This window comes from Ischnura elegans, chromosome 8 (assembly GCF_921293095.1).
Source record: "Ischnura elegans chromosome 8, ioIscEleg1.1, whole genome shotgun sequence".
In the NCBI taxonomy this organism is placed as follows: Eukaryota; Metazoa; Arthropoda; class Insecta; order Odonata; family Coenagrionidae; genus Ischnura; species Ischnura elegans.
Window position 1 is genome coordinate 94,384,197 of NC_060253.1, and position 26,854 is coordinate 94,411,050.

At 38.3% G+C, this 26,854-nt stretch overlaps 2 protein-coding genes across 4 annotated transcripts in view; one reads left to right on the top strand and one right to left on the bottom strand.

The window, feature by feature from the left end:
• Positions 1-17,709, top strand: part of LOC124164162 (sodium-coupled monocarboxylate transporter 2-like) — a 42,448-nt gene extending 24,739 nt beyond the window's left edge. For 2 of the 3 annotated variants that reach the window (XM_046541360.1, XM_046541361.1), the window contains exons 4-14: positions 207-272; positions 547-598; positions 809-876; positions 5,268-5,422; positions 6,106-6,246; positions 8,521-8,629; positions 8,741-8,850; positions 12,871-13,054; positions 14,244-14,330; positions 14,900-15,078; positions 17,121-17,709. In XM_046541360.1, the coding sequence (XP_046397316.1) occupies positions 207-272; positions 547-598; positions 809-876; positions 5,268-5,422; positions 6,106-6,246; positions 8,521-8,629; positions 8,741-8,850; positions 12,871-13,054; positions 14,244-14,330; positions 14,900-15,078; positions 17,121-17,439 (1,470 nt within the window). In that variant the 3' untranslated portion in view covers positions 17,440-17,709. The remainder of the gene's footprint in view (positions 1-206; positions 273-546; positions 599-808; positions 877-5,267; positions 5,423-6,105; positions 6,247-8,520; positions 8,630-8,740; positions 8,851-12,870; positions 13,055-14,243; positions 14,331-14,899; positions 15,079-17,120) is intronic. The other variant, XM_046541362.1, reaches the window with a different exon arrangement.
• Positions 17,710-20,712: 3,003 nt separating this feature from the next.
• Positions 20,713-25,837, bottom strand: LOC124164262. Its single transcript, XM_046541503.1, has 8 exons — positions 25,574-25,837; positions 25,260-25,451; positions 25,089-25,172; positions 24,945-24,998; positions 24,568-24,866; positions 24,230-24,392; positions 23,917-24,061; positions 20,713-23,592 (listed from the first exon to the last, which is right to left on the bottom strand). Exons 1-8 carry the CDS (start codon positions 25,827-25,829, stop codon positions 23,553-23,555), a joined length of 1,233 nt encoding a protein of 410 aa, XP_046397459.1. The 5' UTR covers positions 25,830-25,837; the 3' UTR covers positions 20,713-23,552.
• Positions 25,838-26,854: the final 1,017 nt, after the last annotated feature.

A 26,854-nucleotide genomic window follows, 5' to 3' on the forward strand; every position in this document is an offset into this window, starting at 1 on the left:
CAAGAATGAACAGCAAATAAAATCATAGCATAAAGAATTTTAAGAAATAGCATTTGCTCATACTTACACAGCTCTTATGGCTGATTCAGGGGTGGTATGGGAAGATTTCGTTCACTTTAATTTTTATTGACCTTAAAAGTGCCTACATTTAGAATGAATTCAAGATTCATGTATTTTTCTTTTAACAATTTTCTTTTTTTTTTCAGTACTTAGGAATTCGTTTTGATCGCAAAGTGCAAGTTCTTGGGTCATTCCTGTTTGTTGTCACGTATGTAAGTCATTTTTATTACTCTCTATGAGAATAAAGTGATAACCTTTAAGCACCAGAGAATAAAAACACATAAGTGTATACTTACTCTATGGTGTTATTTATGGTGACAATAAAATGAGCTCAATCAGTCTTTAAAATTTTCTCTGGATACTAGATACCAGACCAAAATTGAAAAAGTTTTAAAGAAATAATTTTAAGAAACTTTTGGGCAATAATAAATTATCAGCATGACATTTTTCCCTCAAAAGCACTGTTGATATTTTTTTCATTCACAGCTTTTGTACATTCCAGTAGTGATTTACGTTCCTGCACTGGCAATCAATCAAGGTAAATAAATCTTAGTCATCTTTACATTTTAACTCTTTGACTGAAATTTTATAATCTTCTTTACGGTAATTACAAATAAAAATGCAAAGCCTTTGAATATTATCTTGAGATATTTAAAATTTACATGACAAAATCTTATATCTGTATTCTTATGGGTGTATTTTCCAATGTTCTCAAATCTGTCACTCATATTATATTTTTTCTGCACAGTGTCTGGGGTCAACATCCATTTAATCACCCCTATTGTCTGTCTAGTCTGCATATTCTACACAACACTGGCAAGTAAAATTTAGCTTTTATTATTTATTAACACTAGAATGACAGAGTGAGCCAATTTGTTCCTTCACTCTATTCACCAATCACTTTTAACCCTTTCGAGACAGAGTGGAGTTCTCGCCTTAGCATGACTGCTGTACTGAGCCCCAAGAGACTCTTCCGTCCCCTCCGTATGGAGCATTTTTGTGGGACATTGCTTAAGACAGGTCTTGGGGATAATCACTCACTCTCAGCACCAACCTTATTCTACCCTTCCTAGCGTGGACTCTGTATTATCTCGGACTCCGAGGGTAGTTGGGCTCCCTCCTTTCCAGGTTGATAACCCTACCAGCAGCATTGTTATGCGGTCAATCATGCTTTGCTTATTAGCTATATGGATAATTGTTGCTTGAACGTAAATTGTAGGCTTTGAATTGAATTCCTCGTTTTATGTCAAATTTTGAACGAAGCTCTACCATCAATAACAACGCATTTAAAGCAGCAACAATTTCCATGCTGATGGTTGTACTGAAATTGAGATACAAGTTGATATTTATTGTAGAATTTCACTTAAAAATTGTAAACGCTGCTCATAAGACAAATAATTCAATTCAATTCAACAAAAATTTATTTTGCAAAATGACTGGATAAACAATTTTATGACCCTTACCAATAACAATAAGAATATGACAAGGGGTCCAGGTACCTGTTCCCAGATTTCAAGGGTAGAGCCTAAGTCCCACTGTGTTGGGACCAGAAACAAAGACATCACAAACCCTCGACCATCATAAAGGGTAAGAGATAGGAAACGTTTATATTCGGCATTCGTTCATGTGCGTAGGCAAATCTCTGACGAAAATATGCTGCATTCGCCTCCTGGGTCAAGAAACGTCCAGATGCATATTTTTGTCTTTAGTAGGGAAAAGGTTAATTAACTTGGCCTTTCGCGAGTTTTAACCCTTTCACTGCTGTGTACGTACCTAGTACGTCCGCACGGCAGACTGCTGTGGACGTACTTTTTCTTCCTCCCTGCCATGCGGTCAGCACTTTCGCCGAAGCACTTCGAAGGGTCGCTAATCCGCGACCCTATCCTCGACCAGCTGACCCACGCAGGACAGTCTCCTGGACCCTAGGAGCAGGCAGCCTACCTCCCGAAAAGTGACCGCTCTGACTGCAGTTTGAAAATCAATCAATAAATCCGATCATCAAAAAATTATTGTTTTCATCGCAATCATGCAATCAAGTACGTCTTTGAACCGTGTTTTTGCGATGAAAAATAACGATTTTGTTAACTTTGCTAAAATGGCCATTTTTCCGGTTGTCCGCAGCCACGTTTCTAGAAAAGTTAACAAAATCGTTATTTTTCATCGTAGAAACACGGTTAAAAGACATGCTTGATTGGCAGGATTGTGATGAAAACAATCATTTTTTGATGATTGGATTGAGTGATTGATTTTCAAATTGCAGTCAGAGCGGTCATTTTTTGGGAGGAAGGCCCCCCCTGCTGGCAGGGTCGAGGAGACGGTCCTGCGTGGGTGAGCTCGTCAAGGATAGGGCTGTGGATTAGCGACCCTTCGGAGGGTGTACCACACCCATCCTGGAAGTACCTGCTCCATGGGCCCACGAAACGCATTTTAACATTTTCGCCGCATGTGAGGAGCAGGTTTTCGGAGATTGAACAGCAGCGAAAGGGTTAAGACACTTTAACCCTTTCACTACAGTGAACTTTTCTTCCTTCCTTTTATGCACTCTGCACCAGGGGCGCAACAAGGAATTAAGGCTGGGTGGGTTTAGGTGCAACTAATACCGCCCAGTGAGAAATGAACCCACGTGGAATCCACGTTGAGTGGTGGATATTTGGTGGTGGTGGATATTGAGTGGTTGGACCCACGTGGAATCCACGTTGATTTCAAGTGGATTTGTGGTGATTATCATAAAATGTTAAACAGAATTTCTAATTTGTGGAACTTAACTCTCTGGTGACATTGCGACATTTATCATCCTGAAACCACGCTCGTTATGTGAAAATGTATCGCACATTCTATTTTTATATAATTCGTGGAAAGGCAGCCATGAGAGCACATGAAAAATCGTAGACACATATATAGAAGGTTTAGATATAGAGTGGTTGAGGTTTTAATGGTTTTAGGACAGCACCAACTGCTGTTTTAATTTTTCCACCAAATTTCCACGTGGGTTCCACGTTGATTCCACGACCAAAAACACGTGGTATCCACGTTAATTCTCCACGTGGGTTCCACGTGGATTCCACCACCCATTTCTCACTGGGCGAGGTGTGTGGGGGTATGGAATACCCACCAGGATAAGCGATTCGTGTGAGATTAATAAATTGAGGAATTTTAAGATTAATGGTTCAAAGTGGTGAGTTTTACAACTTTCTGAGGAATACCTATTTTATTAATCCTTATATTATTCTATTAGTAATATCAATCCAATTAAGTAAAATGTATTAAACTTAAAAATTTCTATGAGGTCTGGGGGGGGGTTTTATCTCCCAAAACCCCTCCCTCGCTGCACCCACTACCCAGAAATCCAGGTTTCTGGATAGTGAGCAGCAGTGGAAGGGTTAAAGATCTTCAGGTTAGTGCAGTCAGGTCTCTGCCGTATGTTTTTTTGGAAATTAATTATATTTATCCAAGAAGGGAGGCATTTCATGGCCAAAATGGCTCATTACATCGTTTTAGTGTTAAAAAAACAGCTTTACACTCAATCAATGGCGTAGCCAGAAATTTCGTTAAGGGGGGGTCCAAAACCAGGGGAAATTTTTGGAAAACAGGGTAGTACTAGTAAATAATGGATTTTAAACTAATTTTAACACTTTTCATAATTGAAAAAACTTAATTTGTTAAAGAAATATTTTGTGATTTCATGATTTTTCAAGATTTCGTTTTCTTTTTTAAAGGAAAATAATCATTCGCAAAACCTTATCGGAATTCGATTTTCAAGATTCAGAATTTTCAAGATTCGGAATGGAGGGAGACCACCCAGCTGGAAGCCCGAATAGCCTTTTTTTTGAAAATAATCATGTTTGTATATTTTGGGGGTGGGTCAAGACATCCCCCCTGGCTACGCCACTGTACTCAATATATAATACTCAATTAGATTAAGATGTTGTCTGTTAGCAGGGAATAATGTGTGGGGGGGGGGGGGCAGACGGTCCTGGTCCAAACACACACTAGATAAAATCAAAATTTTTGGAGGTTGCCACTTTTTACAAAAGTATTGTTATTTCCTGATATGTTTATGTACCTACTTTAACAAATTGAAACACAAGTTAGCTGTAAACTTAGGGCCAACATGATTTAGTTATACTTATACTAAATCTAAATACTAATTTTGCGTGATTTAAAAATAATAATACATAATAATAGATGCTTATATTCAGGTGAGGTTGAGACTAAAAATTCCCCTCTATTTCTCCCTGCTTTTGGTACATTACAATCCAGTGACAGTTCCAGATAGGGTCTTTGGGAGGCTATAGCCCCCATTGGGCATCTAATTTACACTAGATACAATAGTAATTTTGTTCAGTCTCCAGTACTGCTGGAAGGTTATCCCACAATTAGCCTCCTCCGTGTCTCTACCTTGGATCCACCATTGGGTAATCTTATTATTTTATTTCAAATATATGAACTCACAACATTTTGTAAGTGAAATGATGACTGCCTGCCATTATTGCAGTTTCCCATGCAGGGAAACTGCAATTTTGCCGGCTCAAGGAAAAATACTTACCCAGGCAAACTGCTGTTGTGTATCCCCCCTGTCAGGACTTGGTATGTGGAATACCCCAGGGCTGGCCCTAGCAGGTGCGGGGCTGGGGGCGAACCTTCAGTGCGGGGCCCTCTCACTCGTTCTCTCACTCGTTGTTATCACTCACACGACACAGTACTGTGCTGACAAACGCAATTGCACTATAAAAATAACAGCGTTATTTTTCCTTTTTCATAATATTATTTTTTGTCTAGCATAGACTTAACAATACAGTAATAGTTGAAATTGCGTTTTCAAAACTATCGTATATTTTAATTTTTTTTCACGAACGCGGGGCCCCCCAAAGTGTGGGGCCCGGGGTGGTCACTCCGGCCCTAAGGCCGGCCCTGGAATACCCCCAAATTAAATGGGAGATTTGGTCACCCTCCCTGGCTACGTTGCATGGGTCACATGGCCTTGTTCCTGTGTTCACTGATTCATATTTTTTTTAGGGGTATGTTAGGGCCATCAAATTTTACGTTTCAGCAACAAAATATTTGAGCTCAAATATAAAAATTAGTGCCATAGTAAAAGTTGCAGAATTAAATGAAGTTTCAATTGGTATATGCTCATTGCCATGGCCCAGTTCTTCAAATTAAATTCCAAAATCAGACTAATACTATTATATGTGATTTTTCCTTAGGGTGGAATGAAAGCAGTTGTATGGGCAGATGCTCTGCAAATCCTCCTTATGTTTGGGTCACTCTTTGCAATTATAGGAGTTGGAACCAACACTGTTGGAGGTTTTAATACTGTATGGCAGAGAAATGCAGACACCAATAGAACTGAGTTATTCAAGTGAGTTTTATCAGGACTGCAGCTTATTAGAATATCACCAAATTAGCAGCATGACATCTTGCAATTATTAAAGAGACTAGTCCCTCAGCATGATGTCATAGCACCTTTTGTGCTGATTCACTATATTTTCATTTCCTTAAGGCCTGTTTACTTGGTACAAACATTGCAAGTTAACGTCTAAATGCACAAATGAGAATGAACACCAAAATGAGCTATGCAACTACCTAACTTGCATTAATACATGAACATAAAATAGAACCTGTTCTAATTTGATTCATACTTTCGTACATGTTCCGATCTGATACACCAAAATCATTCATATAATCAGACATTAACTTTTACATGTTAATGCATCATGTAAACAGGACTTAAGATGCCAACTGTGTTTCCTGAGATCTCTCTCATAAGTATGTGCTAAAAATTGTTTTTGCAGTGTATCAATGCATAAGAAACTTTCCTGAAATCAATTTAAACTTTAAGTACAACATTCATAGTTTATTTCTTTTATTGAATGCAGACTGAATTGCATTACTCAAATACAGCAAAAATGTAGCATTTTTTATTGAATTTCAGTGGGTCATGGTTTATCCACATTTTAACAATGAAATTGGGCAACATAGTCCGTCCAATATGAATTTATACATAGATCATGCTTATCTCTGAAAAATATTTTTTCCATTCAGCATGGACTTGGATCCCACAATTCGACATACTTTCTGGGGGGTGGTGATTGGCTTGAGTTTCAACCTCACATACCACTTCTCAGTGAACCAAGGAATGGTTCAAAGATGTCTCGTCATGCCAAATCTAAAGCAGGCACGCATGTAAGTCCAAAATAGGATCACAAATAAGACTTCTCTGTAGACACTGGTATTTACAATGCATATCTGGACTTTTTCCTCAGATTTTTGTTCAAATACTATCTTTAAAAAATATGAATTGCAATGCTATTTTAAAGAAAAACCATAAAACAGGCAGATGAAAATTGTATACAACCGAAATACTAATGTCATTCCTATGTTCATATAAGTATTTGACCTAAACTTGAAATAAAAGGAATGCATCACTAATAATTCACACAAAACATTTACATCTGGAATGAAGATGGAAATCGTGAAGGTCATACACTGCAGGTAATTAAAGCCTATGATTTACCTTCACAATATGATTATGCAATTATTAATCCCTTAAATAAGGGATGATATAGTTCCATAATTCCTAAAGTCATCAGTATATCTGGAGAATTTTTTTATGAAGATGACAAGTTAGCTGAGAATACACATACTCATGAACATTTGAAGAATTAAATAAACTTTCCTCCTATACATACATATTTCCAAGAACACTGCTAATTTCCGGGTTCTCCAGCCGCGTCTGTCGTTTATGGTTGACTACAGTTTCGGAAGCCATCCTGCTTCCGTCTTCAGGTCGAAGGTGAGAAGTTTTCATTTTTTGCCGTCTTATATAGCACTGGCCGATCTTCTCCTGTGCGCTGATTGGTCAGAACTCTCTTCCAAACGTTGCTGATTGGGTAGCCGTTGTCCCTGTTAATATTTTGTCTTTTGTGAATTTTCGCCAACATATGATTTTCCACAGGAGCATGGCACTGTGTACACGCCTTCGCATAGTGCCTGCGGGATACGATCTTTTGGTCCAGGTACAATGTTTTGTATCTTGGTTCAATTGCGTGACCGAATCGCGAAACATGCCGAGGAATGGCGACAAGGATGAAGGAGCATGTGAGAGCTAACAATAAAAAACAACTGCACTTGTCAGCCATTGCAGAGCATGTTTGGAGTGAGGCCGGCCATAACATTGAATTCGAAAAAGCAAAGATAGTGGCAAAAGAGAGTCGCTACTACCCAAGGCAAATCAGGGAAGCAATTGAAATTCACAAAAGACAAAATATTAACAGGGACAACGGCTACCCAATCAGCAACGTTTGGAAGAGAGTTCTGACCAATCAGCGCACAGGAGGAGATCGACCAGTGCTATATAAGACGGCAAAAAATGAAAACTTCTCACCTTCGACCTACCTGAAGACGGAAGCAGGATGGCTTCCGAAACTGTAGTCAACCATAAACGACAGACGCGGCTGGAGAACCCGGAAATTAGCAGTCATCGTGAACAACGCCTTGGAAACCTACGCACGAATTTCATATTTCCAAGAATATCAATATATTGTACATGTATGTACTTGATATGAACTATGTATATATTAAGGATATGATATGAACTGGTGAGGTATGGTATTAAGGAGATGATATGATAATGCAGGGGCGCAGCTAGGAATTAAGGCTGGGGGGGGTTTAGGTGCTACTAATACCAGGTGTGTTGGGGGTATGGCATACCCACCAGGATAAGTGGTAGGTGCGAGATTAATAAATTGGGGAATTTTAAAGATAAATGGTTCAAAATGGTGAGTTTTATGGCTTTCTGCAGGATATTTTATTGATCCTTCCACTATTCTATTACTAATATCAATCCAATTAAGTAAAATGGATTAAACTCAAAATTTCCCTGAGCTCTTGGGGTTTATCCCCCAAAACTCTCCCCCCTCTGTGCCACTGTGATAATGAACTATATGTTAAACATATACTATGTACTTGATATGAACGCAGGTGGAAAAAATGTTTTGGGGAGAACCATCGGTTTCACTGCTTCTTGTCTTTGATTTAATATAGGCAGAGTATGTTTTCTTAGAGCACAAGGGCTCATAATTTCCTGACCTCTTCAGAAATAAAATCCCTCACAATGCCATTTTTTTCACTGATGATTCTCATGAACATACATTGATGAGTGGAACAAATTATATCAAAATATATTCTCGCTAAGTGAAAAAGAGTAAATGCTTACTCCTTGACTACTTCCATGCGCTACATTTCCAAAAGTTGTCACCTGAAGTGCATAATTTGATTTTGTGGGGTAAGAATTATTAAAATATTAAATTATTTAAAAAATTATTAAATGTAAATGCTAGGCTTCGTAATATTACTGAGGTTTTATTGAAATATATATATGTATAGTCATATACCTGCTCATATTTTTCTTCCATTTGTATGCATTGAAGAATAAAACTTACAAATTGTTTTCCACAGACTGATAGCTATTGCTCTTGCTGGAGTAAGCATTCTGACAGCTATCAGTACATATACTGGCCTGCAAATGTTTGCTGCTTATTATGACTGTGACCAACTATCAACCAAGGTATGTACAGCTCGTGGCACTTTTCGGCTGAGAAGTGATAGCCAACATATCAGCCTGTAGCACTATGAGGGTTAGCAAAACAACTTAATTTTTTTACCTTTTCGTGTTAAGGTGGTGAGTGAATCTGATCAGCTGCTTCCTCACTATGTCATGGAAATTGCTAAGTCATTGCCAGGTCTCCCAGGCCTCTTCATGGCTGGCGTCTTCAGTGCTGCTTTGAGGTAAATCATTTTTCATTGATTTTCATTCCCTACTTAGATTATATCCAGAGTCGCAATTCAAATTGTTCTTCTTATTCATTACTGCTCTGAGGAAAATGGAAGAGTACTCCATAGAAATGTTAGCCACAAATTTTCTTACTTGGCTATAAACCCAAGAGTTATTTTTTATGAAACTGGCATTATTCCATGAAAGTGCCATATTGTACATTTAATAACATTCCCATTACAGAAAATTGTTTATTTTAGAGGAAAATCATGGAATCAACTTTTAAAATTCTAAAATGATGAATTAGGAATAAGAAGTTATATACACATAACTTACTTTTAAAAATAATGAAGCAAGTAGTTATAGTAGCTATGGCCACAGATGTAGGGCTGGAGGATGGGGGGCGGAGGCACATGCCACCATCCCCCAACCGCTTAAAAAATAGACAGGATTTTTAATACAGTCCTATTATCATTAAGCTCGCTTGGTTTTGCATAATCAGTCATAGAGTTAAATTTAGAACTTTAAAAGCTTTTATTTCACACATAAATTCAGGAATCAAAAGTTATACATTCCCTCCAAAAAAAAAGAAGGTAACGAACCATGATGGTATGACGCAAAAGTCATAAAATCATTAATGCAACAAGAGCATGCCATGCCAGGATGAAAATAATCTCCACTGATTTATTTGCTAGGGGTCGTAGGTAAATAAAAAAAATATAAGCTAGCGAAAGGAAATGTAAAACTCAACTGCCTTTATTATATATGTATGTAACTTACTAATATTTTCATATTAATAACTTTAATCCTAAAATAAAAAGTTTACTTTGAACAGTAATTGTTGTACATTGCTCTTTATCCCAAATATGAGAAGACTATTTGCCTGAAAGACACTTGTGAACGTTTTCAGAACATTTTGTATGCTGACTGCGGGAAAAATGTTTTTAAACGTTAGACCATTGCTTGACTGCCTACAGCAGTTTCCCAAAACTTTTATTTCTACCCAGGTAGAGCCCAAGTGCACTTTACCCAACCACAATAGGATCGCTAATGCAGCTTAACTCTCTCTGGCCAACCCTCATGGCCAGGAATGCCGACTTATAAAAATATTGGGGGACCCATACTGGTGTCTTGCTCCGGGAAATTTTGAAAAACCCTGAAAACTAGACTCTCGATAACTCAACACCCCGGGGAAAATCGACAAGCCTGACACTTCTTTTCCTCCCCTAAATAACGATTTTTTTGGGGGGCTCACGCCCCCTCAGACCCCATGGAGTCGGCGCCACTGCTCACGGCATGGGGTGCCTCCCGGCATTTCCTACTGCACTGCTGTTAACCCATCAATGCCCACGGGTGCCATATGGCACCCAGTGAAGTGCCAAGCCAACACTTCTGCACTGCATATAATATGTGAATTTTAGCATACATTTATGTGCACATACTTAGTAGAAGGTTTCCTCTATTATTCAGCCAGTTTGAATTGTGTTCATTGTGTTGAGCTCATATGTATCATATTTCATAAAAATGAATGATGCGTGATTTGAAAAGCACTTTGGGCACTGACAGGTTAATATGCCAACAACAAGTGCCCGAGTAGAAGCCCATCCATTGGTAAGAAAGAAGGAAGGGTTGCCTAGGATCATAAGATTTTACTCCTTGCAAGACACTCGGCCAGGCTAGAAGGAAAAATATTTATTTGCAGTGGCATAGCCAGGAATTTCGTTTGGGGGGGAAGGGTCCAAAACCAGGGGGTAAAAGTTTTGAAAAACAGGGTACATACTAAGTAATGGGTTTTAAACTAATTTTAACACTTGTCATAATCCGAATAACTTGATTTGTTAAGGAAATATTTAGTAAATTAATGATTTTTCAATGCATTGTTTTCTTTTATGAAAGAAAATTATTGTGTTTTTATATTTTGGGGGGTCTGGACCACCTGGCTACGCCACTGTATCTTGGTTATCTCCCACACAGCCTGGTAGCTAAGATCGTGTACTCCCACAGCCAAAAATTAAAAAAAAAGGAATGAATGTAGAATAGGGTGGTTTCCTATTATTTTTTTATTGCCTAAATCGAAAGATTATTACTCCTGGAGTAAGTATTTCGCACTTTTAGATTTTTAAATGATGATATCTATTTTTCGCTATTAAATGAAAAATGAAAAATTTCAAGCGCGCAAAAACGCGACGCGTAAGTAGGAAAGTCCGTGCGACGCATTTCTGGTTCCCCCTCTCTCCTTGTGGAGTGACCTTGATCGAGGCTCTGAGCGCTGATAGGACGCAGGATGCTAGCGGATAGCTGAGTACATTGCTGAATGGTAGCACTTGGCTTAAAAAAGGTTTATTAATACCTTATCAAACAAAGAAAACTTTCCGACCTTAGCCAGTTTTAATAGGTGATTATGTTTCCCTGAGCTCTGTGCCTCATGCATGCATTGGTAACCTCAGACAATGTATAACTCCTATCCTCTCGTGTAGAAACTAGGTCCCTGTGACGTCACGCGGAGTGGAATTGCATGGGCGCCAATCTGGCCTTTTTCAAATGAGGATAAAATTTGACCCTTGCCATTCGTCTAAACCAGTATTTCAAAAACCAAATAATTTGTGTATTATGAATACACTAATGGTGGGTAACGAATCGCAATCAATGCCTATCGTTTTCTTTGATGAAGGAAACTACCCTATTGCCAAAAAATCATGATATGAAGTAATAAACCAAAAAATATTTAACCCTTTCACTGCTGTGGACGTACCTAGTACGTCCGCACGGTAGACTGCGGTGGACGTACTTTTTCTTCCTCCCTGCCATGCGGTCAGAACTTTCGCCGAAGCACTTCGAAGGGACCCACTAATCCAGGACCCTTTCCTCGACGAACTCACCCACGCAGTGCCGTCTCATCGGCCCTACCAGCGGGGGCCCTACCTCCGGAAAAGTGACCGCTCTGACTACAATTTGAAAATCAATCAATCAATCCGATTGTCACAAAATGATTGTTTTCATCGCATACCTGCCATTCAAGCAATCAAATACGTCTTTGAATCGTGTTTCTGCGATGAAAAATACCGATTTTGTTAACTTTGATATAATGGCAGTTTTCCAGTGGTCCGCAGCCACGTTTTGTTGCAAAGTTAACAAAATCGTTATTTTTCATCGCAGAAACACGGTTCAAAGACGTACTTGATTGCTTGATTGGCAGGATTGCGATGAAAACAATCATTTTGTGATGATCGGATTGATTGATTGATTTTCAAATTTTAGTCAGAGCGGTCACTTTTCTGGAGGTAGGGCCCCCGCTGGTAGAGCCGATGAGACGGTCCTGCGAGGGTGAGTTCGTCGAGGATAGGGTCGCGGATTAGCGACCTTTCGGAGGGTGTACCACACCCATCCTGGAACTACCTGCTCCATGGGCCAGGAAACGCATTTTAACATTTTCGCCGCATGTGAGGAGAAGGTTTCCGGAGATTGAACAGCAGTGAAAGGGTTAAAGTCATGCAATATGAGTGGTACATTTTTCATTTAAAAAATGTACAAAGAACTCAAAAGATGAACTGTATGAAATGGAAGATACACCATAATAATAGGCAGATTTAGGGGGGAGCACAGGAGTACGTGTGTCCCCCACCCCGAGACGCTTAAAAAATAGACAAGATATTTAATATGGTTATCATTACGTTCGTTGTGTGTATTATGAAGCCTCAATCATTTAATTTCACAATAATAACTCATCAAAAATAAAGATAATATTTCATACAGCAATTGTTTTATGTTGTTTTTTATCTCAAATATGAGGAGATCGTTTGCCTGTCAGACACTTGTGCCCCCCAGAAAAAATCCTGGATCCACCCTTGTCCATAATGGTATATATGGTCGATATAGAGCTAATGTAAGCTGATTATTCTATTACCGATATACCTATATCTGACCAAATCTAATGAGAAATACTAATGAATTCTGCCCAATGCACCAAATGTCTTCCCATAAGTAATGTACCTATGTAGCTCGGTTCACGCTAACATTTCTCTGTTTTTTTTCAGCTCCATGTCAACAGGATTGAACTCAATGTCAGGAGTGATTTATGAAGATTTCATCAGTCCATTTATGAGCCCAAGAACATCAGAAGAAAGAGCATCATTCATAATGAAGATAATATGTGCAATCCTAGGAATCATCTGTGTTGGGATGGTGTTCATTGTTGAGAACTTGGAAGGTGTTATCCAGGTACATTTTTCAAATGTTGATATGTACATACATAATAAATTTTGGGAAAGCCTTTAATTTCTCAATTAAACTCTACGACATCTCCCTGCCATAAAGCATGAGATATTAAATTAGGTAACTACATATATTTATCTATGTAGGTACTTATTGTGAGTAACTCTGAATATGCACACCATTGCATTCATACAGACATAATAGGGACACATACATAAATCATAAAACACACCCAGTGAGAAATGGTCGGTGGAATCCACGTGGAACCCACGTGGAAATGTAACGTGGATACCACGTGTTTTTGGTCGTGGAATCAACGTGGAACCCACGTGGAAATTTGGTGGAAAAATTAAAACAGCAGTAGGTGCTGTCCTAAAACCATTAAAACCTCAACCACTCTATGTCTAAACCTTCTATATATGTGTCTACGATTTTTCATGTGCTCTCATGGCTGCCTTTCCACGAATTATATAAAAATAGAATGTGCGATACATTTTCACATAACTAGCGTGGTTTCAGGATTATAAATGACGCAATGTCACACCAGAGAGTTAAGTTCCACAAATTAGAAATTCTGTTTACCATTTTATGCTAATCACCACAAATCCACTTGAAATCAACGTGGATTCCACGTGGGTCCAACCACTCAATATCCACCACCACCAAATATCCACCACTCAACGTGGATTCCACGTGGGTTCCACGTGGACTCCACCACCCATTTCTCACTGGGCAGGACTAATATTATCAGGAAGTTCTCACAGAATGAATAGTGAAACATATTAGATTGCCATATATTATATAATATAGTATATTTTTCTCACAAATAGGCAACCTAATATGATTTATAAAGAGCTAGTTAGCAAGATTGTTAGATTATATTCCAAGATAGGAGCAAAGCACATACAGGAACCCGTGCCAAAATTGTCTAAGATTTTGAGGCAAAACCTTTCTTCGACAAATTTATTGCCCAGCCAAAATTAGTTGCACGAGTTTTGGATGCATAAGCTTTTAACAATAATAATAATAAAATACCAAACCCATACTAATTTGATGACAGTGGATATATGTATTGTATATGTAATGCTTTGAATTCTCTAAACACATAATTTTCTGTTAAAAGTTAATGAAAGTGAGCATGGAAATGCTTCATCTTTTGGCCTTGGATTCTAAGCTTCACCTACTTCTTTTTTAGACTGCTTGGTCCCTTGAAGGCATCGCATGTGGACCAAAGCTTGGCATTTTTATCCTGGGAATGTTCTACCCATGGGCAAGTTCTACGGTAAGTAAGAACTTCGGCACAGTTTTTAGATGGTAAGGAAAAAATAATAAACACATAATTTTTAGATGTTTCTATTTCATCCTTAAAAAAAAACTGCCTCAAGAATTTCTAAGCCTGGAAGCAACAGGGGTCAATACATTCTGCCAGATAAATAAAAATGTACAGTGTCGGAAAAAATTAATGCAAAGCTTATTGGTGTCTGAAAGCAGCCAGTCCAGGAACTGCTTGTCTTCCAAAATTTTGTCCTCATAATGCCCTCATACAATCATGAATTTCAAAAACTATATGCCCCTTACACTTGGGGAAATAATCATATGAAAGTGCCCAAGACATCCAAGTAGCAATAAAATGTTTGGGTAAATGCCGCAGTCAGCGTGCAAAATATATAAAAACGTACATGGGTTAAGGGAGGCCGAAAGTCATTGCATATTGATGAGCAGGTAAGGAACAAAGATCAAATAAAAAGAGTTTGCATACCTAATTGTTGACTGTGTAGTAATGTCCTACAAATAAAAATATAACCTTCCCCACTAAGAGAATTCCCTTAAATAGTCACAATAATTTTTCAGGGAGCTTTTGCTGGAGGTATAACAGGATTGATACTCATGGGAGTCATTTGCATTGGGAATCAATCCGTGATATCCAAAGGCCTTATTTCATCACCAAAGAAACCAATATCCGTGGATGGCTGCACCTCGCCCTTCAATGTCACCAGTGATGCTTTGTTTAATGGAGGAAATAGTTCAATGTATGTATGTTTTATATAAATGTATAATCCTAAATGCAGACCAAAGTTGCATGATGTGCTCTCCAAAAGAAAAAGTGCAGACAGTGACAGGCAATTCTATACATATAATCATTTTTAACTGGAAACGCTATCATTAACCAAACAACTCGAGTGTTTATTTCCAATGCAGAGACTGCACACCACTTCGTGCACACTTCATACACTCTTTCAACATTTGATGAGCATGAGTTACAACTAGGTGCCAACTTTTAACTCTACAACACAATTACCTACTTCTAACTTCAGTACATGCTCCAATCATACCCAGTGGCAGGTCCAAGCTAGTGACAAGGGAGAGGGCTAACCAGAGGGGTAACCTCGCAGCAGTAGAGAGGTAGGAACAAAATTACCATTCTATCAAGTGTAAATTGGATACCCTATTGGCTATAGTCCCCCTTAGCCCCTCTCTGGATCTGCCACTGGATTATAACATTCCAAAAACGTGTAAAGTAGGCCCTAAGTTTGCATTTCAATTTGTTTAAAGAGGTTAATATACAATAAAGTATAACTACATAAATACATTGGTACAAAGTGGCAACCTCCAAAAATTTCAATTTATCTAGTGCAGGGACCATTTTGTTGGGAGGCCCACTGTTTCAAGGAGTTGCAATGTGTTGTTTCCAACGACAGCACTTGTCATATCACTATGGTTGCATTCAGAGCTACATTAACAACACCAGCAGATAAAGTGTTTTTTATCAGCAGCGTTAACCATTTATTAACGTCAATGTTAACAACTAGATTTTAACGGAAAAACAACCCAGCTTCACTTTGAATCCCCTTGTACATGATGGTTTTTTTTCTGTTTTTCTAATTTTGTGAGAATTACCTCTATATTGGCGGAAGGCTCATGCTTGGTGGTTGGCTCTGGTTTGATGGGTGACCCAGGGCCTTGGCCCCTTGTGCCTACCCTTTGATGCGGCCTTAATCTAGAGTCTGTAAGGGGGGCAAGCCGTGGTAATTGGGTAGTCTCCTTCAACAAAGAAAACAAAAAGCATTGATTGCGATTCATTACCCACCATTAGTGTATTCATAATATACAAATTATTTGGTTGTAGAAATCCCAGTTCAGACGAATCTTAATGGTCAATTTTAACCTCATATGAAAAAGGCAGGATTGGCGACCATGCGATGCTACTCCACGTGGCATCACAGGGACCTAAATGCTATACGAGTAGTCAGGAGTTTTACATCGTCTGAGATTACCAATGCATGCATGAGGCACAGAGCTCAGGGAAACATCTCTTAATAATCTCTTATTAAAATTGCCGATGGTTGTAAAGTTTCCTTCATTTGATAGGGTATTAATAATCCTTCTTAAGCCAAGCGCTACCTGCTAGCAGGGTACTCTGCTACCAGCTAGCAGCCTGTATTTTAGTGGCACTCATAGCCTCGCACCAAGGTGGCCTCTCACAGCAGCAGCCGGAACCAGAATGTCATCACGAGGGCTTTTCCCAGCATTCATATTTAGCCGTTGTGTTTTCGCATGCTTGAGATTTTTCACTTTTTCAATTAATCGCAAAAAATAGATATCGCCATTTAAAAAACTAAAAGTGTGAACTACGTGCTCCAGGAGTAATAATATTTTGATTAAGGCAATGAAAAATAATAGGAAACCATCCAAAATTCAAGTTGTAATGCAGAAAAGTTTATGATACCAAATTTTCAAGGAAATTTTAACAGCGCTTTATTGGATTTCAAAATTAATTGCTCGGAATAATATTTTTATTTTGATTACATGTTTTATACTAATATCACTTTTCTTGGATTTAAAGAAAATTTGTTCAAAAATTTCGTATTGAAATAAATTTAACTTCTAGAGGGGGGAGGGTGTGCTGGGTATGCCCATGCTTTAAATGTATTCTTTTGGAATTGAAGTCTTCATTGATTGAAAGAAAATTAAAAGTACCAAAACATGCATATTTATATATCATCGAAATATTCTCAATCACACTTGGAAGTGTTAATTACTTTTCTATTTACATGATCTGCTTCTCAATTAGGTACAACATATTGGAAGCCTTGGAAGCAAGTGCCGTTGGAGCATATTTGGAGGAGACGGAGGCATATGATGTACCATGGATATTCCGCATTTCATACACATGGTATGCATTGATAGGACTCACAACCTCTGTGGTGGCAGGAATGATAGCAACAGCCATTGCTGGTGCAAACAATCTCAAGGATATCCACATCAATCACCTCACACCTCCAGTGCGGCCACTGTTCTCAAGCTATTGCAAGGGGGAGGGCAGTGAGCATACCATCAAGCTGAATGGACTAAGCAGCACTAATACCCCAAGCCAGAAGCCAGCGACTTGATGTGCCTCAGTTTCTTTTCCATTACTTGGAGAGAAGTGGTACTCAAACAGGTCTGCGACAGGAGTCAAGTTTTCACTGTTGCAGCTCCTGAAAAATATCTCTTTGCATCAAAGGAATTGAGCTCAAATTAGGAAAGAACTGAGACAAGGAAATTCTGATTAACAAAAACAAGAAATGTTCAAGTCTCTTTTGATTAAACCCAAAACCCATGATCCCAATCAAACATAACACTGAATCATGTATGAAGGTCAATAAAAAGAATATATGATTTGAGTTTCGTTTTCATTTTCAACCTACAGTAAAACAAAAAATATGGATATAATCTCATGCGGTCTCTATGAGTATATGGTACCTATCTTCCGGACACAAAATGGTGTATGATAAGGAGTTGCATTATGACCCAGAATCACCTTGCTAAAGGAACCTAGGGCCGTATTCTTAGTGGACCCTACATATCCGTCCCTACATAACAAAAGGCCCCTACATGTGTTTCTCAGTCGACCCTACATAAGTGGTGGGGGGTAATTCCGTCGTCAAGTTCTCTGAGATGACGTAGATGATGGCGCAGTGCTAATTTTACACTCTGGTGGTGTAATAGAACTAACTACGAAACTAAGAAAAGACGACCGAAAATTTATGACTGAGCATATTGTTTTTGTAGGGCGTAGGACTGGTTCAACTACCCTACATCAAGTAGGGCCCGATTAGTTCCAAAAACGGCCATATTTAGGGCTTGATGTGGCGTATGTAGGGCGAGAACAGTTTATGTAGGGGCTGATGATGTATCCAGGGTCGGTTGGCCCTACAGGGTCGACTAAGAATACGGCCCCTAATCTTTCCAAGAACTCATCACCCTAAAATTAAGATAAATCTCATAATGAGATTGGCTGACAAAAGAGGCAATAAATAGTTTTAAAGCTAACATGAATTCAATTTTAAACTGGAATCAACTCATTCAAAAATTAAATGCCCTTGTGTGGGATAAAACTAAATCGTTTGAAGCCTAAGCAAGTGGCCCCAAAGGTGCACATCAGTGGCGTAACTATGGGGGGGATGAGGGGATAGATCCCCACTCTAATCCTCAGAGAACTAAAAATATTATTTGAAACTATTGTCTGGTTTTGACATTCAATAACTGAATCTCTAATTTAAATTTTTAGAGCCAAAATAATGTAAAATGTATTTCCTGGCATGTCATTTTTCAAAATTTTCCCGACGGAACCGAAGACAACATCTACATCTACATAAGACCCCACAAGCCACCTCAAAGGCGTGTAGCAGTGGGTGTTGGGACACCAGCCGTTTACACATAAAAAGGAAGTGCTTTAAGGAAATTACAACTGGCATTTATTAAAGTCCTTTATGGTTCAGGGGAAAAATGAAATCCCATACATATCCGTTCGGTTAAATTAAAATAAATATCTCTCTTAATTTATCACTTTTGTTGGACTAGGAAATATAGGGGGGCTCTAATATTATGCTCTCTGTGTCGCTCTTAAAGATATCTATTCTCAATTGTTCAAGCGATCGCTTCTAAGCCTAGCGCGCAGCCTCAGAGTCTCCAGCAGCTCCCAGCCTAATTCTCTTAACATCAGGGTAACGCTGTCTGTATGCCCATAGCAATTTTTGAGGAACCGTTTCTTTGTATTTTATTTAGTTCACGAATTAAGTCTTTCTGCTCCGGATCCGATATATGCTTGCTGCATATTCGAAGTGTAAGTATTCGAAGATGAGTGTAAAATAGCACCTTTCTTTTACTTTCTCATCCGAAAATCTTCCCTCAATACACTTGACGAGTTTTAATTTCTTCAGGGCTATGCCGCAAATATTCCTTATATATTTGTTCCCCTCAAGAGATTCAAGGTTATCGTAATTCCCAGGTACGTACTTCAATTCATGTTAAAGAAAAGAAAAGGAATTTCTCAATTGGTCGTATAATTCTCCCTGCTCGTCCACCTTGCAAGTCGAAAAAATTTACTGCGTTGGTGTGCGGGAAGGGGGAGAAATTCCCCGCGGGGACCAAACACCAGCCTCTCAACCGGAAAGCCCAAAAACACACGCACTCACACAATCACTCACACAAACATACACAACAAGATCCTTTGTGGGGGCTGTAGGGACCTCCGCTAAGGATTCTTGCTCCACAGAAAACCGGGAATCTTCACAGGATGGGCCTGTTAAAGACAGCCAGTGATCCATAAAAACACTTGCACTCAATAAGCAATCACTCAGACATTCACTCACCTGTGGATGGCTTCAATGTTCCGGGAGAAAAAAGGTTTTGCTCCAAAAGAGCGTCGCCGGGGGGGTTTCGGCAAGGGCACAAGGAAAACACACGTATACGTATTTCGGCTACAAAGTACCCATACAGCACAAGCAGTGCGAAACCCGTGTAAAATCGTGATAAAACACGGGTAAAAACTCGTGTATATCCCGTTTCTACTCGTGTAGGACTGGTGTAATTGCGGTGTATTTCCGGTACTATGTCCGCTATTTCTGGTGTATACACGAGTATTATCCGTATATTATTCCTTAGGTCCCACGTAGTACCACGATTCCCGAGGGCGACGCCACCGTCGCAACATTGAGTTACTTTCAAACATGGCCGCTAGTTGGCAGTACTATCGCTGCAGCCAAATCGATTGGTCGAATCTATCGAACTACCGATAGGTCGCATTTGGTGATATATCGATCACTACTATCAATGCGATATATCGTTATTTTCAATGCCTCGACGTTACAGGCATATGAAGTGATTACTTTCTACTTGTGGATTATATTAAACATTGCTTTTAAAATGCTTCACCACTACTTTACTTCGTTGACATTAGTACCTTCCACATACCTGTGAACAAAATGACGAGGTGGACCCATGGAAACGCTCCATTAATTGTCACCCAGCTGAATAATGCAAAAGCAAATTGAGCTCACAAGCAGAAACTGCAGACTAACCTGCTCCTTCAGGGGTCCGCAAAGAGTCATCAATCATGAAGTCCACTCCATAGACCCTAACCTTTCTATTAAATGAAAACTGCCAGAGGCTGCCTTGACACCCAGGGTAGCAACCAATAAAGAATGGTCCTACTACTCCTTGCACCCAACACATTCTGGTAAGGAATGAATGCATTCCATAAACCTCATACCATCAAAAACAACCTTTAAGAATAGATTGGAAAGTGCATCAAATAGACCAGACCAACTTTTCCTAATCATTAATTTCAAAGAGGAACATGGGAATATCTTTCAAATACCGACAAAAAATTTAAGGACAAATCAAATTTAAAAAACATTTATTTACCACAAAATTGTGCAAACTGATGGGTACAAAACACAGCTTTCACAATACATAATCAACAACACAGCATGTAGGAGATTACAATAGCATCACCAAACAATAAGAAAAGAAGACATAAAATTGGTGAATATAATAGGCAGTATATGTGGCATACTTAGAAGCTCCATCGAGGAATAAACAACTTGCTCAAACATACACACAAGAAGTGCATAATTACAAGAAATGAACCATGCCCATGACTCCATAACACCACATACAGAAATATGATGGAATTTGGTGACAAAATTAAATTAAAAGGATTATGCCAAGGAAATTCCACAAAACATCGAGAGAAAAAAACAGAATAGGTAATGTCAATTGCTGTAAAAAACAAGCATCCCCATAGTAAGAGCTGTCATGAAAATTGGTGAATTATTGTTGACATTTCACTGTGGAACGAAACAATCGCCCTCAAATTGGTACTCATTCCCACTTGCAATCACATACAATGCACCATCAACATAAATACACCACACCCATGACATCACACAAAGCAATATGATTGATTTGGTGACAAATTTCAATTAAAAGGAATATGCCAAGGAAATTCAACAAAACATTGAGGGAAAAAAAACAGAATAAGTAATGGCAATAGCTGTACAAAATTACAATCTCCATAGTAAGAGCTGTCATGACAACTGGTGAATTAAATTATTAGTCAATTAATTTCAAACTTTAAAACTTCATTGTGGAAGGATACAAATCCACATCAAATAAGTATTATACCAAGGAAATTCCACAAATCATTAAGGGAAAAACAGAATATGTAATGACAACAGCTGTACAAAATTAGGATTCCAATAGTAAGAGCTGTCATGACACGGTGAATTAATTTATTAGTTAATTTCAAACTTGAAACTTCATTGTGGAACATTAAAATCGACCTCAAATAAGTTTTATGCCAGGGAAATTCCACAAATCATTGATGGAAAAAACAGAGTAAGTAATGGCAATGGCTGTACAAAATTAGGATCTCCATAGTAAGAGCTGTCATGACAACTGGTGAATTAAATTATTAGTCAATTAATTTCAAACTTTAAAACTTCATTGTGGAAGGATACAAATCGACATCAAACAAGTATTATGCCAAGGAAATTCACCAAAACATCGAGGGAAAAAAAACAATAAGTAATGTCAATAGCTTTACAAAATTGGAATGCCCATAGTAAGAGCTGTCAGTACACTTGGTGAATTAAATAATAAGTTAATTACTTTTAAACTTTGAAACATCATAGTGGAATGTTACAATCAACCTCAAATAAGTATTATGCCAGGGAAATTCCACAAATCATTGATGGAAAAAACAGAATAAGTAATGGCAATAGCTGTACAAAATTACGATCTCCATAGTAAGAGCTGTCATGACAACTGGTGAATTAAATTATTAGTCAATTAATTTCAAACTTTAAAACTTCATTGTGGAAGGATACAAATCGACATCAAACAAGTATTATGCCAAGGAAATTCACCAAAACATCGAGGGAAAAAAAACAATAAGTAATGTCAATAGCTTTACAAAATTGGAATGCCCATAGTAAGAGCTGTCAGTACACTTGGTGAATTAAATAATAAGTTAATTACTTTTAAACTTTGAAACATCATAGTGGAATGTTACAATCAACCTCAAATAAGTATTATGCCAGGGAAATTCCACAAATCATTGATGGAAAAAACAGAATAAGTAATGGCAATAGCTGTACAAAATTACGATCTCCATAGTAAGAGCTGTCGTGACAACTGGTGAATTAAATTATTAGTCAATTAATTTCAAACTTTAAAACTTCATTGTGGAAGGATACAAATCGACATCAAACAAGTATTATGCCAAGGAAATTCACCAAAACATCGAGGGAAAAAAAACAATAAGTAATGTCAATAGCTTTACAAAATTGGAATGCCCATAGTAAGAGCTGTCAGTACACTTGGTGAATTAAATAATAAGTTAATTACTTTTAAACTTTGAAACATCATAGTGGAATGTTACAATCAACCTCAAATAAGTATTATGCCAGGGAAATTCCACAAATCATTGATGGAAAAAACAGAATAAGTAATGGCAATAGCTGTACAAAATTACGATCTCCATAGTAAGAGCTGTCATGACAACTGGTGAATTAAATTATTAGTCAATTAATTTCAAACTTTAAAACTTCATTGTGGAAGGATACAAATCGACATCAAACAAGTATTATGCCAAGGAAATTCACCAAAACATCGAGGGAAAAAAAACAATAAGTAATGTCAATAGCTTTACAAAATTGGAATGCCCATAGTAAGAGCTGTCAGTACACTTGGTGAATTAAATAATAAGTTAATTACTTTTAAACTTTGAAACATCATAGTGGAATGTTACAATCAACCTCAAATAAGTATTATGCCAGGGAAATTCCACAAATCATTGATGGAAAAAACAGAATATGCAATGTCAATTAGCATCCCCATACCATACAAAATTAGCATCGCATAGTAAGAGCTCTCTTGACAATTTGTGAATTATTATTGACATTTCATTGTGGAACGAAGCAATCACTCTCAAATTGGTTTCCAATGGCACTTACAATCACAAAAGATGCACCGCCAACAGAAATAAACCACGCCCTTGACCCCCCCAACATCACATACAGCAATTTGATTGATGGAATTTGGTGACAAAGTTAAATTCAAAGGATTATGCCAAAGAAATTCCACAATCATTGATGGAAAATTCCAATTGCAATACGTGCCTTTTCAACAGAAACAAATCATAACAAGTGAGAATTACAATCCAAATTATCTCATTTTAGTCTCTGTACTCGTTGTCTTCTATATCGAAGTCATCTCTGAAAACAATTAAAGTCATCATTAATGAATAGGTAGTAGGCTGTGAATTATTTCTATGTACTAATACTTTTTATGCAGAAGCAATAGTTATGACTTATGATCAACCATTCCCACATACCGCAATGACCCATTGGACAGTACGCTTACAGTGAGCGTTCAAAAAATGATGTCAGGACTAACTTATCAGAAATTATAATTCATTAAACCTGTGTGTGATCTCAAGTAATTACCAATTTCCCATTTGCACATTTAAGCAGCATGTGAAAATAAGTTCCAATACATATCCCTTTACAAAATAAAAATTTTGAAAAAGTCTTTGGTACCTGTATTCCACATCATCCAACAAATTCTGGTAAACCCCCAATCCAGACTCCTTCCTTCGACCAGCTTGCTTTACCCAGTCCTTAATTTTTATTTTAACATCCTCCTCCGTCACATGGGCAAAGCCCTTGTTCCTTATGGCAATTCCTAGATTTATAAAGGAAAAGAAAACATTAGAACAGCTTTAATGATTAAAAACTCAAAATTATATAATTGCACCCATTTCAATCCTACTGTACAATATTAAAATGTAACCAAAACTTAAAATTACATGAACTGAAATATGTGATACTCATCTGGGAAAAACCTTCTCACCGTGAACGATGGTTAACAAAGGAGAGGACTCCAGATTGTGCTTCGAACTCCTCTGGCCCCTCCATGAGCACGTTTTTGCGAACCCATTAGTCATAATTCTGCATAGAATGCCATTTATTAGGCTAGTCTCAGTCTTTCCTCCAACTCTACTCATAGAATTCATCTGTGAATGTGAATTAGTGACAAGTAATGAGTCTCCTACCTCCAATTCTCCAAAATAAGTACACCTTAGAAACAGTTGAACATATGTGAGTACTAGAATCCTGCTGGATCTTAAATACATATGCAATAATATAAATTTCATTGCATCTAAAGATTTACGATGAACAGGTACTTACCAACTGCTCCAAGACTTCTGGCTTCTTTGCATAAGCCATGACCTCTGCAAATTCATGGAAGCTTCTAACCGGTAATTGGAACGGCAGGTCAAGGCAGGCAGGCTCTACTCGTTCCTTAACCAGCTGTAGCTGGTCAAAGCCGGTGGTCAATTTGTCCATCATCTCCTTCTGGCCCAAGTCAACACTAATGACCTTTGACACTAGCTTTGCCACCGTCTGCTCCAAATTATTGATGCTTCGCATCATTAGATCCATTCTCTCATTTGAAGCCGTGTCGCTGAATCGTAAGTTGGTCTGGCCTGAAACAGAAATATTATTCTGAATCAAAACTGTCCATTATACTACCACTTGCATATTGCCATTATGTCATCACTTACACCCAATTTCCCTGGTACGTGGAACTGGTGGTACCACAGAAGCGAACCTGGACCCTGAGAAAATTTATATACAAACTACATTATTACAAACCAATAATTATACATCGTACTTGCAATTAACATACAGGGAATGATAATGCTAACCTTCCTGGACACTATAGGATCTTTTTCTCTGGGGACTTCCAAGTTTCCTCCATTGAAGAGCAGGAGACTTACTTGGTGAAGAATCTACACCGAAAGATAAACAACTAAATTAGTTAAGTCCATAGGTTTGGTCACCTCAAATCCACATCAGGTCAACCTTTGAATCTTTACCCTCTTCTGATGAATCCCTGGGAAGACTAGGAAGGATGGAACAGGTCTCCTCTCCTTCCCATGTCACAGCCTTCTTCTTTGGGGATCTTTTTCCGCGACCATACTCCTTGGATTTCCTCTTGGAAATATACTCATCTATGTCAGTTGCCTCTGACAACCCATTTACTATGTCCCTTGCAACATCATAGCTACCTGAAAAAATATGGAAATTAATTGAGAGGAAAGAATGCATTTGCAGAAGACCAGTGCTGAGCCAACGTTACAAATAGAAACAACAAAAGTTATATCCTGTTGATTGTGAGTATACAACTTACTTATGGTCTCTGTGGAGACATAGGAGACACTCCACACCTCCCAGTCAATTTGTGGGCGGACCTTTCTTCGGACCAGGGTGGTCACCGGAGAAGAACATGACCTAGGAGGCCAATAACAAAGGGAGTTGCCTCCCTTAGTAAATAGCCAGCTCTCAGGCACAAGACTACTGGACTTCATAGCACTCTTAGAGTCGGCACAGCTCACTGCACCACCTCCTCTAACTAGTCCACCAAACTCTACTATCTTCCACACCATCCTAGAAGGCAAAGAGAAATTATAATTCAGAAAATGAAGAGCATTGTAATGTTTATATTATGACTAAGTGATCAAGACTTACTGAAAATACAACAGCATATATGAAAAAAATTCTAAGAATTTTTTTTAAATCCTGAAATACTTTCTCCACTCCATAAGTCATTTTTACTCAAGTTTAAAAGTGGAAACACACACTTGCCCACTAATTACATAGCAAGTATTCAACCTCGCAAAAAATGTAATGCTTCATTTCCCCGCCAATCTGCTCCCTTCATTTTTACGATCACAACTTTTCAGCCCTTTATTGTCCACACCCAAAATGTACACAGACTGCACCCAGCACCACAAGTCCGCCAATGGTGACACAACACAAATTTAAACCATGCCACAGCAAACATGAGTTTTGATCCCTTTCACTTAACACTTAAAAAGTTCAATGTCAAAATTTCAAGTTTGACAGTGCAACAATTCTGCAATATAAAATTGCTGCACCCTTTCATTCCCATAGGGAATTATCATGCATTTAGCCCGGATATCTTTGGATGGCCATGTCTGATTAGAAGATAGTTCTGCTGCCAGAAAAATTCCAACAGACCTGGATTCCCCCGGTGATTCAAAGAAATTTGAAATTCTTTTGAACTTCCTCCCATGAATATAGATACCATCATCTTTTGATGCAATAATGGATATCATAACGATTGAACCATCAAATAACATGACGCAATTGTTGGGTTGCGTTGGGGTAATGACAACATTCTTAATGGCCATTTTAGTATACACTGGAAAGATCAGGCCTTGCGGCAATGCAACATTCTTGGCAGCAAGAGAATTCACATTTCCACTGGATGGTTGATGATGTACAGCACTCATTTCAGACTCACGCCTCACAATTTGCTGCAGTGGCTTTTCAAATTTGCGCACCATTTTCTTAATATCTTGCAGCTTATTCTCAAATCTGAAGGCACTGACCTTTTCCAGGTTACCATACTTCAACACATCTAGGTGGACATGAGTCAGTGCATGAA

Excerpts from the sequence above, each read along its gene's own strand:
- LOC124164262 (XM_046541503.1), bottom strand. The coding sequence starts at position 25,829 with ATGGTGTGGAAGATAGTAGAGTTTGGTGGACTAGTTAGAGGAGGTGGT. Across the intron at positions 24,867-24,944 it reads ACGTACCAGGGAAATTGGGT|GCCAGACCAACTTACGATTC; the intron begins GTAAGTGATGAC and ends TTTCTGTTTCAG. Across the intron at positions 23,593-23,916 it reads TTGGATGATGTGGAATACAG|AGATGACTTCGATATAGAAG; the intron begins GTACCAAAGACT and ends AATTGTTTTCAG.